At 39.5% G+C, this 12,786-nt stretch overlaps 1 protein-coding gene across 12 annotated transcripts in view; it reads left to right on the top strand.

Moving 5' to 3' along the window:
* EYA4 (EYA transcriptional coactivator and phosphatase 4) overlaps nt 1-12,786 on the top strand; it is a 311,548-nt gene that overhangs the window by 283,801 nt on the left and 14,961 nt on the right. For all 12 annotated transcript variants that reach the window (XM_015074333.3, XM_027056851.2, XM_053222227.1 and 9 more), the window contains one exon: nt 8,029-8,118. In XM_015074333.3, coding sequence (XP_014929819.1) covers nt 8,029-8,118 — 90 coding nt within the window. The remainder of the gene's footprint in view (nt 1-8,028; nt 8,119-12,786) is intronic.

Raw genomic sequence — 12,786 nt, 5'->3', positions numbered from 1 at the left:
TAAAAACAGAATCTTCTAGAGGAGCCTTCTATAACCTCCCTTGAAAGTTTAGTCCCTGTTTATGATCTCAGTTTATAATCTCGTTCAGTCTTACATCTTGAGGAGGGGGAGAGGACAGATTAGATTATTAACATCCCTTAAATTTCCTTAAATCGACAACTCCATTTTCTAGGTTCACATCTCACCTCTCTTCTCTACAACCTTCCTCTCATGTACCACTCACCTTTCCCCGCCGAGTCTAGAAGCCGCCCCTATTGGGTGTGTTCGCTGTCGTCTCTCCCCTCCTCTCCGCTGTCAGTCCTGAGCTTCCCAGCTCACCCTCCCATGGCCATTCTCACCAACTTGATTACTTCCTTCCCACCCGGTTGCTATGCTATGTACTACAAAAGTAATGCTATACTGTTTTTGTGTCTACAAGTACTTATGGCATATGATTGGCTACAAGGGCCAAAAATAATAAAAATTAAACAAATCCCATTGATCCAGAGTCTCCACAATAGCAATAGTATAGCATAGCAGCTGTAAGCATCGCATGTTACTACTGCTGTAATCCCCCTTGAAGTGTATGTATTCTGTCCTTAGTTTAACAGATTTGGGTGAGCTGTACTCTATCAGATTCTCTTCTAATTGCAACAGAGTTGGTAGTGTAGATAAATGGCGTGATGCCTCCATCGTGGCTTCTGATTGCTTACTATTGACTACTGTTCAATTACAGATATGTTGCTTACATCAAACCCTTGGATTTTGGACAAATCCTCTTAATCAGAGCAAAAGAATAGCTAGTTTTTCCCTTTTACCAGCTCCTTAGCAGGGATCTGGCTATGTGACTAAGAGTCACAATGGGCCATTTGGTCCCTAAAGTTAAGTCCACAGGTAATCTTTATGGAAGTGAACTGGAGCAATGTACTCTTACTCATAACTTAGGGAAGCCCAGTTCCCAGAAAATGAAACTGAACCGGCATTCTACTCCGTGATCAGACTGACTCAGGTCTTAGGGTCCTTTGGAGGCAACCCAGAGACTTAACTCTTGGGAAACCAGACGATCATACCAGCTGTGGTCTTCCTACTGTCCCAGATCTTCATGGGCATTCTTAGATCTGTGCTTCTTAAATATTAATATGCGTATGAGTCACTTGGCGATCTTTTCAAACTACAAATTCTGCCTCCATACGTTTGAGCAGCAAGGTGCTAATCTGTTGATTTTGTCTTACCTGTACATCGGAATCACTGGAGAGCTTTGAAATTACTGATGCATAAGATCTCACCTCTGAAAAGAGGATTTCATTGGTGTGTGAGGTATGATGTGGGCAGTGGGAGTTTTAAACAGGTGTTTCTCATGTGTGGTCAAGTTTGAGAGCCTCTGGGTTTAGACGTCATCATCCCGGCAGCCCAAGATGTCCCTGGAACCCCACTTTTGCATGAAGCCTTGCTATTCTTATCCTTCTTTTTCTGCATCAGACTCCGTTGCAAAAAACCCCACCCAAGTCTCTACTTGTGTCTCAACAGCTGCTTGTGACCACAGATCTCAAGTAGACCCAACTCTCTTGGGTTCATTAACTCTTCCGGCTGGCTGTTTCAAACCTTTTCTCTCCTCAGACCTTCAAAGCTGCCCCTCCCCTCAGTTCTGCACAAAACCCCCCTCCCTGGGTGGGGGGGGGGGGGAAACAAAATGAAATATTGGAAAAAGTTGCTTCACCTTCACACTATAGGCATATTCTTTGCTTTCTCCGCTCATGTCCTTGGTCCAGACCTTGTACTTACCCAATAAATCCACTCTGGAAACAGCTTCTTTGGTGCCTGAGTCCCCAGTGCCCCACTCTTCTGGATTATTCTCTTTGTCATATTTCATGCTGTAATAGTACCATCACCAGAAGAGCCTCCGGAGCCCATTTTCCAGCTGCCGCCTTCTTTACCGGCTTGTCCCTTCAGGTCTGAGAAATAACCTTGCCAGATTCCTGGTTTATCGTGTTGGGGCTTCTCACCTGTGTCTGAAACCAGTTGAGCACTTCCTCTTTTTTTTTTAAGTTTATTTCTTTATTTATTTTGATGGGGGGCGGGGAGGAGGGGCAGAGAGAGGGAGAGAGGGGATCCCAAGCACGCCCCACACTGTTAGCACAGAGCCTGACACGGGGCTCGAACTCATGAACTGTGAGATGATGACCTGAGCCGAAATCAGAAGTCAGGCGCTTAACTAACTGAGCCACCACCCACCCCAAGCATTCCCTCTTTCTTCAAATGTTTGCTCCACTTCACTTTCCTGACCTGTGTTCCTCTGCCGCACACGGCTCCGCACACGGACTTACTCTCACCTCCGCACCTGCTTTCTTCCTCTTCTCTGCATGGCTGGTTTCGTCACCCTCTTCAGGTTGTTACCCTCCACTGTTACCTCCTGAGAAAGGCCTTCCCTGAACTTCATTTTAATGAGCCATCACTACCCATCCCCAGAGCCTTCTGCATCAGCTGACCCTGATTATTTTTTTTAACCACCCGACATGCTGTATATTTATTTGGATTTTGTCTGTTAGGTAGCTCATCCACGAATAATATTAATCCCACAAGGGCCGAAACTTTGCTTAGTCGATTCTCTGCTCTCTGCCCAGAATGTGAACATAGTAGACACTCGGTGAATATGTGTTAACGAAATGGATGTTCCGGAGACCATTCTCCCATTCCCCTTGAGAACTCTTTTTTTTTTAATGTTTATTTATTTTTGAGAGAGACAGACATGGCGCCAGCAGGGAGGGGCAGAGAGAGAGGAAGACACAGAATCTGAAGCAGGCTCCCGGCTCTGAGCTGTCAGCACAGAGCCCGACGCGGGGCTTGAGCTCACGAGGCATGAGATCATGACCTGAGCCGAAATTGGCGCTCAACCGACTGAGCTACCTCCCCATCTCCCCTGCCGCCCGGAGAACCCTTCAGCCCACCGCCTGTCCGTCATGGAGAAACATCTCAATCGAAAAATATTCCTTCCGCTTCATGACTGAGTTTCATTTCATCCCTTGTCACTGATTAGAAGAGTTCATGCGTCCTCACGAACCCACAAGTTGTCCCTACCTTAGTTCATAGCACTAGTGTTCTTCCTTCTTCTGCGGTGAATTTGCACATATCCTCTGCCTCTGTGCCCACAAGTCTACAAATGTGCATCCTGTCCCAAAGGAGTAACTGTTCCAAGAGCTTTGGTTCTTTAAAAAAAAAAAAAAAAAAAAAAAACTCCCTGTTTCTTTAAAAATACATAATTGCTGCCTCTCCTGAGATATTTTTACATTGTGTCCCTAGAGGAGGGATTCCAGCTGATGGCCCAGTGCAGGGCAGAGGCCCCGAGACAGACAGTCTGGCTCCAATTTATGCTCTGTGCTAACATGGCTAATAGGCATTAGTATTTTGATACAGAGAAGTGCCGTACTTGATCCTGACTTGGTTAAATACTGGTAACATCTGGCTTAGAATCACACATTTAAGGGCCAAGAGTTATTCGTTTTCTTCATCCTCCCTCCCTCCCTCTCTCTCTCTCTCCCTGCCTTTCTCTCTCTCTCCCTCTCTCCCTTAAAATGTCTTGGGAATAGTTTAAGTATTTTCATAGAGCAGTACACAGAGTAAACTGGCAGGAGTTCAGTTTGCACCATGTTAAACTCTGCTGTAGACACTTGGAACCTACTAGAATTGTTATAGATGTCTAATATGTATCAGGGCTTCCACAAAACCCTGCGAGTGCCCTTATTATCCTGCTTTCCCCATCACTTCATTTCAGACCCTAAACTCAGCACGCACTACAGTTAAACTTAAAAGAGGCAGTAACTCTTGATTCATAAGGTGCCCATAATTCCACAAACATCTAATGAAAATGAGCAAACATCTCTGTATAAAACTTGGGTTCAGTCCAGAAGTATGTTTAACTCTCAAATGCCTGGTAAAACCACGGAATTTCTGGCTCTGGCAGCCCCTTCACAGTAGTCTGGCAAAGCAGAGCGTGCCCGCCATTACGAAGATCCTGCTAAGGCTCCCTCCACCAAATCACTGGTCATCTTTCCTGGATTCTTACGTCTGGGAGCTCCTTAGCTGGAAAAATGGGGTCCTGTAATCTGCAGTGACTCAGTAAGCTGCAGGGGATGGGGGTGGGAAGCTCGATATTTGAAAGTAAGCCCTCACTAAACATTCTCTTAGAAACAAGATCAACACTTCTTACAGACATGGTTTTCCTTGGCTCGTGACATGACTGTCCCTCACCCATCTGCGCCAAGCCTTTGGCATGGCTGACGCAACACCCCCCCCCCCCCCCTTTCAACAGGCCTTGTTCTCTGGAAACCTTAGTAAAATACAGCGAGTTCACACTCCGGCAAATCTCACACCTAAACTTTCCCAGCGAACAAATGATATTTTGCCAAAATGCCTACTAAGTCCTGGCCCTAGAGTGTCATGTGGAATCGTCCATAGCCTGAAACCCAGTGCACAGCTCCTTCTCGTGCCGTGGGGTTGCATTCCTCCAGTGGGGTGCTCAAATCAAGTTTTCATCATACCATACGGTATGCTTACTTGTTAGAGAATTCTTGTTGGTTTTTTAAAAATTGTGTTCGCATGCTTATCAGATGCACAAAATGCATTCTTCATGGATTTGCCTACCATGGGTAGCGTAGAGAGTTATGTACTTCAGAAGCGTGGAATCAATGAAAGTAGCAATCAAAGAGGAACAGTATGTTTTCTCCCAGCCCCATAAATCTGATCTATAAGTGCAAAGAATGTGAGACATGAATATAAGAAATTCAGTCATTTCGTTTAAAACTTAAAAAAGAAAAATCGCCAAATCATAGAAGAATTTAACCAACCGAGTCTCCAGAAGGAAAGTCTTTTAAATAGGACATTTCTGAATCCCCATCTGAAATATATATCTTTAGGGCAGTAATCATCAGAAACATAATGGAGTAGTGTGGAGTTCAGTTTTATTGTCTTGCATCAGTGAACATTCCTCAAAAGCAGAGAGCGTCACTAATGGAATTATATGTTTTCATGCTATAATTACATTTGATTTTTCCTGATATTTCTGTAGACTTTTTGTTCATGGTCCCATGACTAGACAGAATATTTACAAGTTTTCCATCCTCAGCCTACCCCAAAAGAGAGTCGGAGACTAGAAATAGGAATTTCTGAACAGTAAAAGACAAATACATAGTTTGAAAAACAATTCAGCCTTCAGGGGTTTTCTTTCAACAACAAAAAACATGAACAACCACAACAGAAATAAGGAAAAAGAAGAACTCTATACTTGAAGGGAACAGCAAGAGATCCTTCTGAGTTCTGAAACTCCTTGAGACACGAACTGGGCACTCCCTGTATCTGTTTTTGTTCTTGAACGAATATTTGTTGGAGCCAATGGAATTTATTTGGTGTTTGGGTATGCCATTCCAAACAATCCTATCACTGGAAGACAAATGAATCTAGCAGTCGAATCCGACTGACTGGAGGACACAATACCCAAATGCCATCAAGTATGTGAAGAGTGAACATCTGTTTTTGAGAGGAGAGTATCTAACTATGAAATCCACAGAAATCTCCAAGGATTTGGATTCTCTCCAAGGAAGAGATACAAACAATTAGAAAATTGTGTTGACATCCGGCATATTCTTACCGCCCTCTCTTCATCTTTTCCCACCTCAAGTCTCTGCTTTGCTCAGCACACCTCAGTGACCTCTTTGTTTCTTACGACTCAGTTCCTGTTCTCTAGGTTTTAATCACTACAATATATGAAGCTGACACTCACTTCAAATATGTTTACTCTAGGGTGTCCTCCTCAAAGCATTATGGAAGGGAGTATAGGCAGACAATTGGTTGTTGCAGAGGAGGAGTGGAAAGAGGAAGGGCTTCTACTGCTAAGTTTAGGGGTGTATATGAATCCGGCTTGGCCTGTTGGGTTGCTCATCCTTATCATAAATTGAAGTCAAGTTAGCATTAATTTCCCCAGGTCTAAATACATTTTTTGAAATGCCATTTATTAGAACATTGAAAACACAAGTTTGGTTCTCTCTCCTCAAATCCCTACAATCTGGCTCCTAGCCCAGCCACTCAACCCAGATCACCCTCTAAAGTCTTCCAAAATAACTTCTCAGCCAAAACCAACAGTATCCTTCTAGACTTGTCAGCTTTATTCGAAACCATATTCTTCTCCCTGTTAATACCCATTCTGGCCTCAAATTCTGAGGATTTGTCCCTTCCAGGATTTTGTTTTCTGTGTCTCCAGAGTCATACCTAACCTATATCAGTTCTCCTTTAGAGATCATTGCAACTTCGATGATTTCTTTCTTTCTTTCTTTCTTTCTTTCTTTCTTTCTTTCTTTCTTTCTTTCTTTCTCTCTTCTTTCTTTCTCTCTTCTTTCTTTCTTTCTTTCTTTCCTTCTTTCTTTCTTTCTCTCTTCTTTCTTTCTCTTTCTTTCTTTCTTTCTCTCTTCTTTCTTTCTTTCTTTCTTTCTCTCTTCTTTCTTTCTTTCTTTCTTTCTCTCTTTCTTTCTCTTTCTTTCTTTCTTTCTTTCCTTCTTTCTTTCTTTCTCTTTCTTTCTTTCTCTTTCTTTCTTTCTTTCTTCTTTCTTTCTTTCTTTCTCTCTTCTTTCTTTCTCTTTCTTTCTTTCTTTCTCTCTTCTTTCTTTCTCTTTCTTTCTTTCTTTCTCTCTTCTTTCTTTCTTTCTTTCTTTCTCTTCTTTCCTTTCTTCTTTCTTCTTTCTTCTTTCTTTCTTTCTTTCTTTCTTCTTTCTTTCTTTCTCTTCTTTCTTTCTCTTTCTTTCTTTCTCTCTTCTTTCTTCTCTTTCTTTCTTTCTTTCTTTCTTTCTTTCTTTCTTTCTTTCTTCTTCTTTCTTTCTTTCTTTCTTTCTTTCTTTCCTTCCTTCCTTCCTTCTTTCTTTCTTTCTTTCTTTCTCTCTTCTTTCTTTCTCTTTCTTTCTCTCTTCTTTCTTTCTCTTTCTTTCTTTCTTTCTCTCTTTTTCTTTCTTTCTTTCTTTCTTTCTTTCTTTCTTTCTTTCTTTCCTTCCTTCCTTCCTTCCTTCCTTCCTTCCTTCCTTCCTTTCTCTTTCTTTCTTTCTTTCTTTCTTTCTTTCTTTCTTTCTTTCTTTTTCTAAGCACAATGTTTGTACATGAATTACTGCGCTAGCCCTAGCCCTAAACTCTCCTTACTTTTTAAAGTCTTCCACCTCCAATGCTAGGCTTTAAACTATAGTTAATCATGGGAAGGTACCAACTGTGGTCTAGGGTCTGAGCTTCTTGCTGCTGTGTAATATCTTGGTTTCTGTAAACAAGAATTAAGTCACTTGTCTTCTTACTAACCCCTTACTTTCATTAAACTCCTAAAGGTACATATTTTCTACTTAGATTACTTTTACTGAGTTAATGTTCCTTTAGTTATCCTTGACCCTACCCTCTTAATCTCTAGTCAGATTCAGGTTAGACCAAACCATATGCATATCCAAATAAATATTGATCTATATTGTAGATCAAACACAATTGATATTTAAGGGGTGGTTTTACCATGGGTCACCCACTCTTCCTGGCCCACCTTCAGACAACAGTGTCTGCTCCAGCCCTACAGACATCCGGAAGTCCTATTTTTCTCCCTTTCCTACTTATGACCTGTTATTCTTAGAGGGATGTCCTTTCCTCTTCTGTACAAGTCTGCTCCATTCTTCAGTACCCCATCCAGGTATCTTTCTCCGAAAGACTCTCCATGGAGTATGTGTAAACTGGGTCCTATCAACTAGTTTGCTTCCTTCTTCCTCCTCAGATACATATAGATGTACGTGAAAATATATTCTAAGTTGTCTTCACGTGTGTATGAATTTCTGTAAATTCACAAATGTAGCTGTATATTTAGTGTGGCTTGGATTATCCTTTGGAAAGGTACCCTTTTTAGATAATTGGGAAATATTTTGGATCCTAGGTAAAAATCCATATAGTCTACCCACCCCACCACCCACAACAATATGCACTTAAAATATTCTTGATAATAACTAGTCACTGAAATTTTACCTCATTGGATGTATTTTTCCTTTTCAGGATCCCCCCATGGCTGTAACTCTTGGACTCCGAATGGAGGAAATGATTTTTAATCTCGCTGATACACATTTATTTTTTAATGATTTAGAGGTAAGAATTTAAAAAGGTAGGAACTGTCGTATCCAACCGTTAAAATGTTTAGATGGTTTCTATACACACAGATAACTTCAAGAAATCTAAAAAAAAAAAAAAATTAGCTCAAGAGAATAGTAAAAGTTTCTGTCAAGAGGAAAATGTATATACAAATATAAACAAAAGCTAAATTGCATTAATTAATTATACCTATGTACTGGCACATGTTTAAAACAAAAATATCTCAGAAGGGGAGGTCTGTCTGCTTTGCTGTCTCATACTATACAACCCATTTGATACCCTCCCCATCAGCATTTGCTTTTCCAGGCTACTGTTCACATTAATCGCTGGACAACAGCCATAGATATTAAGTTTTGTAGATCACCTGAAGCCAAATTTTAGACAACGTTATTGTTCCTTATTTCCTCCCCATGTGGATAAAACGGTGCTAGAGCTATTTACATATCACATCTGACTGGTTTCATTGCGTTTATTTTTTTCTCTTTCTAATTTATCTTTTCATTCCCAACCTCGAAGGGAGAGTAAAACCAACAATAACAAAATGAAAGGACTCCCCCCCACCCCCCCCCGCCCCCGCTCCCCGATAGCCTCAAGGTAGCTGAATAAGTACTGTAACGAGGTATATAATCTGGGTGCTACTGATCTAAGTTATTAGGCATTCAGATGGTCAAATTGGAACTAACTGTACAGATTGGGCACTGAGCAGAAGTACTTCTCAGTCACATGCAACTACGCTGAAATATTTTTTAAGTGACATGTTTACATGTACATTTCATCTCATGGTTTCACAACGAAATAAAAGTGTCTATAATCGTATTCTAAATGGCAAGAGAGATGATTATGGCCAAACACCCCTAGTACAGACTTTGTATTGGATTTTCCATTAATGAAATAATACTCTTTGAAATAAATATGTTTATCACATTGTTTTTGTCAAGGAGAAACTGTAGGGTCCACAAGCATAAAAATCACGTCTAAGGTTACCTGCCAGCTAAGTGGTAAAACTGGGATTTGAAACTCTGGAGTCTCTCTGGCTCCAGAACACATATTTCTACCCCCACGCCTCGCAGAAGTGTGTGAGAAAGAAAAGCTAAATTATTCAGTGTCTTAAATAAGTTTTAAAAATTGACAAGGTCTTAAATCCAGTTTTAGCTACATTTGAGGCATAAGAGTAAAAATTCTGTGTTTTAGTATATCCCATAAATGTATGTGTTGGAAATCTGGGTAGTATCATTTTTTTTTTTTTTTTTGGTGTTGTTTTCTCTGCAGTGAGTCACTGTTTTTATTGGATAATAAAATTACTGTCTGTTTAAAGAGGTTTTATTTGTTTTCTTTAATGGCCAATATGAAAGATCAGTGTTCCTAGGCAAGTTTTCCAGTTTTAGATAATAAGAAAAAATAATCACCTCTCTAAAACCTGATTTAAATTAATCCTGCTACTTATTAGTAGTGTAGTATACAGAATGACTTTATATATCCATTATAATAGAAAACACGTTTTAATCTTTGGAACTTGAATTTTTATATAAGATGATAACTTTTAGGTTGTTTTTCTGTTGGTTAAAATGGATGAGTCTTATTTTTTAAAGAAAATTCTAAGATTATTCATCTTTTTAACCCCCCCAAAAAAAGGAAAGAAAGAAAGAAAGAAAGAAAGAAAGAAAGAAAGAAAGAAAGAAAGAAAGAAAAGAAATTTTATGTGGTTTTATTCAAGTTTTAGAGTTTTTATTTCTTTCATTAATTATTTTTTACTAGAAATAAATGGAATAAATAACCTTTTAGCTTTTTAGTGGCACACTAGAAGCCAGATGGAATAAATTTACCACCCAACTTTTAACAGAATACTAAAGTAAGAAAGTGAAAGTAACATATGATGAATTTGCAAATACTTCTAGCTCATTGGACATGAATATTGGCATATCAGAAGCATGTGGTCACCTATGGTGCTTTAAGAATTTTTATTTTGGATTATATACTATATAAAATATATTTTTAAAATACCCGACAGGATCTCTGGTAAAAATAGTAACTGAGAAAATACTGGTATCGACTTTCTCTTCTGATTATAGCTTTTTAGTGATGTTCTCAAATGTGATAAAAATTCCACTTGACTCAAGCACTACAACTTAGGGTCCAACAGTAAGTACCTAATCAGTGAAATGATTGAGTGTCTGCATATAAGTTAATTAAACTCTCATACATGTGCACAGACATACCCATGACCCCTATGCATGTACATCTAGATGAAGTGCCCAAGGAGACCCAAAGGCTTATAAACAAGCATGAAAACAAATAACGTCTGAACAGTAGCTTTTAAGATCGTTCAGTGCACTTACATATATATCCGCTCTCCTCCTGCATCTGACTTTGAAAGTCAACTTTACTCTCACCCAATTTTTTATTTCAGTAAACCTCTTGTAAGCAAAGATAATCATGGACTACATAACTGGTGTTAAGCTATTTCTGCTTCTGCTAACAAAGAGGCAAATTCCTCAAGAGAGTAACTCCATCATTCGCCTATTAAGTTTCCTTTTTTTTTTTTTTCCTGGTGTATTTATCCTCTCAGGGTTCCTTTTCTTAACCCAGAAATCTAATTTGAGACTCAAATCCTTCAGTAGATACTGTAACATATATAGTGGCAGCTGCTCTCACATAATTCTTTAAAAGATACAAATTTAAATCCTAATAGACACTTCTCTACATCCTGCCCAACTGCAGAGAAGGCAAATGCTCATCGTACTCCTCCTCCTCCTCCTCCTCCTCCTAAGAAGAGAACACTCCCTGTTGAAATAAAATGTTATTTCAGTTAGAATAACTTCCAGAAAGGAAGGCACCGGGGAGTTCAGCTTCACAACAGTGAGAGAAGACTGCTGTGCGGGTTGTGACTGATAAAGATCAGTGACAACTTTGTGGTCACCTTGTAAGACAAAAATAAAGAATTTAACATTAGCATCAGAATTATTACAAATGTTTGAGTCTTTAGACTGAAATTTGTTGAAGCCAAGCATTACACTGTTTTTAGTATTTCAGGTTTGGGTCAAAACGATCCTTGCACAATTCCTCTGAGTGAAAACTAATTGAAGAACAATTATTTAGAATTTTCTAAAAATGTAAGTGATTGAAGTTCAGGTTTCTTTCACTGGACTGTAATCCTCAGGCAAGGGTCCAGAGTCAACAAGCATAGTTAACTAGGCATAAATTTAAAGAGAAGTTCCATTTGGAAAAATCTCAAACATAACTTCAAATATGGAGCTCATGGTCCAGTAAGTTTGATACACTGATGTCCTCAGGAGTGAAAAATAAATCTTGGGGTAAAATGTACAAATTAATCATGTGAGTTAATACTTGAAATGTCAGAGGAGTTTCTCCACAAATTAGGATGAGAAGGTATGAAATATAGAAATAGCTTCTAAGTAATTAGGAGTAAAAGAGTGATTCATAAGGATTTCCCCCACTTTTTTGGATATTTACTTATTTATTGCTGTTTATTATAAGACAGATGGAAATTTTTACATGGTGAAAGATCTCAATTTCAGTAGAATGAGCAGCTTTACATGATGCCATTTTGATAGTGATTTAGTACACTTTTCATACTCACCAAGAATGTCACCGTCTCTAAATAAAAAAATAAGTCTTCTTTAGAACTATTTTGCTGCCTCCTTGTTCTGGAAGAACTTTATTTCCAATTTTCATGCTAATAATGAAACCTCCCCACCCTTTCCTTGAGAGCCCAATCCAATAGCCACTACTGTTGCTTTTTCCTATACTTTTCCCTAAGATTTTTCTGGAAGCATAAGGCCTCCTTCGGTTAAAGTTTGGGCTGTACTCTTTTCTTTTTTTTTCTTTTTTTTTCTTTTTTTTTTAACGTTTATTTATTTTTGAGAGAGAGAGAGAGAGACAGAGCATGAACAGGGGAGGCTCAGAGAGAGAGGGAGACACAGAATCGGAAACAGGCTCCAGGCTCTGAGCGGTCAGCACAGAGCCCGACGCGGGGCTCGAACTCACGGACCGCGAGATCATGACCTGAGCCGAAGTCGGACGCTCAACCAACCGAGCCACCCAGGCGCCCCTGGGCTGTACTCTTTTCAACCCATACTCAGTCAAAATGGGGAAAAAAACCCTTTCCAAAAGTCTATCCCATTCTGACACCTGCAGCCTTGGTTTGTACCCCAGTCTCTCTCCTCCCCTCCACTCTTGGTATAAATATCTTCTTACAGTCCTTATAGCATCTGGAATATTATTTTTAATATAATTGAAATATTGTCTTAGAAAATTTAAATGACTGTGGTAATTTTGTCAGCAACTGTCATTTGTCTGGACATCTGCCATTTAGCCAACCAAGAGTTGCTGAGTGATTACTGTGTGCCAAATTGTGCCTTAAATGGGGGTATATCCAGGTGACCCAAACACCCTTCTCAGGGAGCTTCTGGTCAGGTTAACATTTTGGAGCCCTTCCTTACCCATGAATATTGGTAGACATTTATTCAAAAATTCCTAAACCCATAATTTATGTAAATCACATGAACCTTCAATTTACCCGGATTTTCAGGTTATGTACTAAAGTTGTATTGATTGGGCTAACCTTATATTTTATATATTTTTTAATGTTTATTCATTTTTTGAGAGAGAGAGAGACGGAGAGACAGAGCATGAGTTGGGGAGGGG

This window comes from Acinonyx jubatus, chromosome B2, assembly GCF_027475565.1.
Source record: "Acinonyx jubatus isolate Ajub_Pintada_27869175 chromosome B2, VMU_Ajub_asm_v1.0, whole genome shotgun sequence".
Taxonomy (NCBI): Eukaryota; Metazoa; Chordata; class Mammalia; order Carnivora; family Felidae; genus Acinonyx; species Acinonyx jubatus.
Note: the sequence above shows the minus strand (reverse complement) of the source record. Positions and strands in the feature narration are given on the sequence as shown.